The sequence below is a fragment of the Lycorma delicatula genome, chromosome 3 (assembly GCF_047948215.1).
Source record: "Lycorma delicatula isolate Av1 chromosome 3, ASM4794821v1, whole genome shotgun sequence".
Lineage (NCBI taxonomy): Eukaryota > Metazoa > Arthropoda > Insecta > Hemiptera > Fulgoridae > Lycorma > Lycorma delicatula.
The window spans coordinates 92524374-92530688 of record NC_134457.1 but is presented as its reverse complement, the minus strand read 5'-3'; the positions used below and the strand labels follow the sequence as shown (position 1 = coordinate 92530688).

The 6315-nt window shown below is 30.6% G+C and overlaps 1 protein-coding gene across 2 annotated transcripts in view; it reads left to right on the top strand.

Moving 5' to 3' along the window:
• Positions 1-345: 345 nt before the first annotated feature.
• The window catches only part of pnut (septin 7-like protein pnut), a 200981-nt gene continuing 195011 nt past the window's right edge, over positions 346-6315 (top strand). The window contains exons 1-2 of one of the 2 annotated variants that reach the window (XM_075360190.1): positions 346-689; positions 1788-1868. In XM_075360190.1, the coding sequence (XP_075216305.1) occupies positions 414-689; positions 1788-1868 (357 nt within the window). In that variant the 5' untranslated portion in view covers positions 346-413. The remainder of the gene's footprint in view (positions 690-1787; positions 1869-6315) is intronic. The other variant, XM_075360192.1, reaches the window with a different exon arrangement.

Here is a 6315-nt window from a genome sequence, read left to right as displayed (position 1 = left end):
CATTTTATTAATGTAATGTGTGATAAACACGCCATCCTAATAGTGTAACTACGAATAAAAGTCGGGATTTTTTCACGTCAACAAGCTTAAGCTTTATTATTAGGTTTCCAAGGAAACTTTTTTTTTTTACTACAGGTTTTCGAGTTTTTATTTTGCAGTATTATTCTTGTTTAGAGTTTAAATTTTACGTATAGAATTTATTCACGGTTTAAATTATTTTCTCGTGTTGATTTAAGATGAAAAGGTTCATGAATGAAACGAATTGATTAACGATGAAATAGTAGGGAATAAAATATCGGTAGGGTTGGCAGCATTGCAACGTAGTGGGGTAGCGGTCGCCGAGCTGTAGAGTTGGCGGCAGTGTTGAGTGCGTAACGTTGGGGATGTGGTTGTAGTGAATTGTGTCGTGTGCTATGAATCCAGTGAGCAACGGCGGTATACCGCCCAACAAGCCGGCAGCATCTCCGGCGTCATATCATTACACGAGTAGCACCAGTCTGTTGGCGGCAACGGCAAACGCAAAACCTAGTCCACCGCCCACTCTACCGAAATATACATCTGGATCACCAGCTAGTTACCGTCTGGCGAGTCTTGATCGTCTCGCTAATAGACAACGATTGTTCGAACAAAATACCACCTCTACTACCACTAATTCAACTACAAACAACACTGATATACCACCGTCGTCGGTAGGTTGCCTGTTTTTTCTCTTTTAATTTCATTAAAGTTTATAGAGCTGACGTAAAATTTATCTCTTAGTGTATTCATAATAGCGTTGTCGGTGAACGATACTTTGTAACCCCCCCATCATTAGTAGAAGTATTCAACTAAAAGATCTTGTTTGTTCTTATTACTGGATTATTTTGTTCACTAAATTAAAGAAATAATATATTTTGCTTATTGCCTCAGCGTTATGTTAATATTAAATTATACTTACCGCTGTATTTGATCGACTTAAGACTTTATTTACATTATATTAATCATTTATTTACCGAACGATTAATTAGCTCTTAAATAATCGCGTTGAGTTACGTAAGAATACCTAGAACAAATATTGGATGTGATCATAAATAATATTTATTAGTCGTAGTGTAAATTTTGGCCTATCCGGTGATAATTTAGCAGTCACAACCTCTTCTTCTTTCATTCCTTTATATACAAAGCAGTAGAAACAAAACGTTTAGAGAAGAGTTCCTTTTCTCTCGCTTCTTTCTTAGAATAATTTATTTTAATTAACGGTTGATATCACATAATAAGAACATTACAGAATTAAAGCCTTAAACGCTTCTGATTTCATATTTTTGGTTTCGTATTTTGAATTCTTGCACGTATTAATTTGTAAATAAAATTAATTTATTAGTAAATTTCAGTGAGTAGCTGTAGAAAATTACTTTCATCGGATAATTACAAGTGACGCATATAATAAAATTTTATCAGCTAATTTATTTCAAGGAAAATTTCTTAATCGTGTGATAATACGTAAGCCTATCGCGGGCTTGATTCTCGTATTTAAAATACGGAATAGTTTACGTCATTTACTCTTTTATGTTATCGTATAACTTTTGGAAACTACCGGATGTAAATTAAAAAAGATATGTAATATCTTTTCTTGCGCCGTTTGTATTCCTAAATGTACGATTGAGGAGGAATCTTCTGGTTGTATAAACTACGTAAAATAAAAGTGGTTGTAAATGTGTCTTGAATAATTAAAGAAGGTATCTATCATTTATAAATATTGCTATGATTTTAGCGATTGAAACAAAGCTGCTTATGATTTCAATGTGCAGGTATTGAGGAAAAAAACAGTGGACGAAAACTATAAAGAAAATCGGTATATAAATTTTGCTGAAGGAGTCGGAACATATCAGGTGGTGTATTAATTATTCAGTGTGTTTATACTAATGCTAATTGTTCGCTTCTAATACATAAAGAACCGGCTGCTCACCCTAACTAGTCGAGTTCTGTTAAAGCTTTGTTTAGCTGTTAATAGTAACAATGGCTTGATGAAAACCGGCCTGTGTATATATACATTAAAAGCGGTTTAACTTAATCATTTATTTCTTTACTTAGGCCGAACAGTTAATAACATAAGATAGTGTCGTTAATGACGATCTACGTATCGGTCGATATTAAGCTGTTATAAAGTTTTGTGTGATGCTGTAAATACTGCTTAAATTCCATTCAAATTATATGCGATTATATTCGAATACTTTTGGGAATAAATTAATAACTACACCAAATTGCAAATTAGTTGGCACGAGAGATTAACTTGTTTAAAGTTTGTGATCTAGGTGGCGTACGATTTGTAAAATAATGATTGTAATTCGGCATCGTTAAAATTAACTGATGGATATGTTAAATTGAATTTAAACCTCTAATTATTTAACGTCACAGAACAGCTGTTGTTACAGCTGATCAGAATAATGACAATTGTTCATGGTAACTTCTTACCTGACTGGCAGCGCGGAGTAACTAGTTGAGCAAGAATTCTGAGAAGCTTTTATTCATTCTATTGTCTTTCATTTCTCACTGTAATATTATAGCTGTCTTGGTTATAAAGCCGTTAAACATTTTTTATTTATTTAAAACTATTTTTTTAACTGCAGACGTGCAATAAATTCACCCATTCTCCTTCCTAATTTAACAGTTATTTTAAATTAACGTCTCTCTATTTTCATTAAAATCTAGCTGAAAGGAATTAAATAATGTTCGTTTGAACTCTCTTTTTTTTAATAAGTTTTTTGCTCGTGGAATACCTTGTAAAAAATTGCTTTTTTGTTTACTTGATTTAATCAATAATTTCTTAAAAACTTTATTGAGTACATTGAAATACAATAATAATATGAATATATTTCCAACCACAAAAGTACCGATTATATCTTAATGTAAAATATAATTTTCTAAATATCTTTCTTTATTCAAATTTCCATACAGCAATACGGTATTGAGAATGAAGCTAGATAACACTACAAAGTTACGATTGAATAAAATGATTTTACTTAAGATTACATCAAATTTACAATTGATGTAGTCGGTCGGATAAAAGGCATTTGTTTAAAATTACGTATCACTGTAGTTATGTTGATCATCAAATACTGAATGAAATTAATATTTAAATACGCTAACTATAAAGAGGTCACCTCAGGATATATAAATATGGTCACCCACAGATAAAGAAACTGTCCGAGCAATTGCCTGGATGAGTCAAGGGAAACCGTGGTATAATCTTGGTCAGAAAATCACAAAATTCGTAAACCAATTATAAAATAAAAAATAGATTGAATTAATTATGTAAAATGTAACCGCGCGAAATACAGTAAATAGGTGAAGATATTAAATATAAAAAATGTTTATGAAATAAAAGAATTCAGATGACATTAATGAAAATTATTTGAGCGTATATTTTTATTAACAAGTTGAACGGGATTGCAAAAAATTCGACGACTAAGTGATATTTTTTCTATAAAAGAAAATCATTTTGTATTTTAAATAAATCGGTGGCAAGATTTTTTTTAAATTTCACTAATTTATTAAAAATGGTAATCGAAGTATTATATGATCCTTTCTCGTAAGACCAAGTATTGTGTTGAGTTACATGAAAACAGTTGTGTTTTCCCTTTGATAGAAGTACATATTATTATTTTGTAACAATAACAAACTGCTTTTTCCAGAGGTTTCAATATTCAAAACATAAAAACAAGAGAAAAAAAATCTGATGTAGACACCACATGACTTCCTTGTACGCCTATTAAATTACATGCACATTTTTTTAAATGAAAAGTACATAAAATTTTGTTTCGTTAAAAACTTCCGATTTTTTTAATTTTTTTTTTATTGTTACTGTTGAATTATTTATTGTAACAAATTTTTACTAACAAAGAATAATAATTATTAACAAATCAGTATACATTTAAATTAAAAAAGTTAACAAAAAAGAAGGAAGTGAAGTCAGATTCGAAACGATGTGCCTTCCTCTTGTAAGATTAAAAATATTTCATTAATTAAAATTTTATTCGGCTATAACTCTAGAACCAATGAAAATAAGTACCGCTTGTGATATATCGTTGGTAAGCTCTCGCTGAGGGCTTACTACTGCAGTTAAAAAGTTCAAAATCCAAAGTTTTTGGATTTGGGCTTTTTTGGTCAAGTCGATTGCAATCAAAACAGGAGGTGCACAACTAGATGTTACAACAGTCTTAAATCCAAAATTTCAACATTCTACGGCCAATCATTTTTAGTTTTGCGAGATACATACAGACGTCACGCTAAAATTAGTCAAAATGGATATTTCCGTTGAGATCTGAAAACCGAAATTTTTCGCGATTACAGTATTTCCTTTACTTCGTACAAGGATTAACATTTTTAATTTTTGTAAATGTCGGTCTACATGATTTATATTTATGGACGCCTAACGATTATCTAAAGCCAATTTTTGTATCTTAACTCATTATGACGTTTATAATACCAATGGGAGCCATAATACCAAATAACAGATATGATTTAGGTAGTCTTGACTGTTTAATTATTCAGTTTTAGATTCATATACGTCACCTCAAATTGCTAATTAGTGATTATAAAAGCCTAATATAACAGTTTTATTATAGAACTTTGATGCAATCATTTTTTTGCGTAACTATTTATTTGTGTTATTTTACGTATAATTTATTTTATAAATAACTATCGATCGGTTTTTTGTTGTAAAATAATAGCTTTGTTCATTTAATTAGATGACTGCTTGCCTTGTTTATTGATGCACTGATTATCAGATAAGGCCTTTTAATAAAAAAAAGCTTTTAAAGGGGAAGGGTTCTAACGCAGTTTTTCTCCTTCCTTTCTTTCTTTCTATTATGTTCAACTTGTATTTAGTTCGTAAGATATTCTACGCTTTGTTTCCCTTTTATGGTTACCCTTATCAATGAGCAGCACATGTTATATCGCGTTTTAATTTGTATCTTATTCATGTATCGCACGTATTTCGCCGGATGTTTCTTTTTTTAAGTGCCTGGTCGTAATCAAATACACAAGTTAATTAGGCACGATCACTGTTAATTAGTAAGACAATTACCACTTCATAATTTTTTATGTTTAAAATATAATTTTATTTAATAATAAATGAAAAACTGATTGTGAATAAATTTTAGCGGGTGTTGTTAATCTTTCATTTTGATTATTTAAGTGAATAATTTACCTGCTCTGCAGAAGATATTTTTAATTTTTTCTTGAGCATTTTTTTGGTAGTTGACAGTGATAATGACCACTATCACTGTTATTAAAAATATATGATTTCTACTTACATACACTACTTGAATACCATAATCTGATTGATACCTGGCGATCTGATGCAAAACACGAGCCACAAAAATTTAGTACTATTGTCAGTAAATACAAGCATCTCATGCCAAACTTGTTAGGAGTGAAGTGATTTCCGATTGATTTTTTAACTGTTGTACATAAAGCCGTTCAAAATGCTAGTGATATTCAACTCATATCCCCAGCATTTACCCCAACACAATTGATTAAGTGAACGCTTTTCACCACAGGTACTGGCTATATATTAAACATCATTAACAACTCTAGTGACGCTTAAAAATCAGCTGTCTTTGCATGCGTTATAACGGTAAGGAAAACGACATAAATAATGTAATTCAATAAATTAATGTCTCTTTCTGTTTGAAACTTGTTACATATACAATTTCTCGAGATAAGGGAAATTTATTATCATGTATAATATAAAATTAGTAGGGCTACAAAAATGAAAAGCAAATAGTTTTGATTAAAGAAATGTTTAATTTGCTTAATCATTTTATTTGTAGTTACCATCAAAACACTCTGTGTAAGTTTTTCACTTACAAACTTCTTTAAATGAAATATATATATTTTTTTGTAGGTGTTATATGTTCAACTGCTCGTTATTCGTTTTATGTTTATATGGATTAAATTAGATTAAGGCTCGGCTCCGTGCGATAAGGGCCAAACAACTTGTTGATAAGAAACTAGAATCACAGAAAATCCGTTCAAAGATCTACCCTCAGTAATCTGCATAGATTACCAAGAAGTAATGATTCTATAGGTTTGTTAATCCTTAATGATAGATAGGATAATGGATAAGAGTAATATACGATCAGATGCAAAGAGACTGCGAAACTAAGAAACACAAACTCAAACAAAGGATTATTTTGAAACAATAGGCATTTATCCCGCGTACAGTTACACTTTAAATCGAGGTATCTTTTTCCAGAATAGCATATAACCGATTAACGGTGTTACGTCGACTGATTGGCTTGTATGGTTTGGTATGTCTCCATTTATCTAATG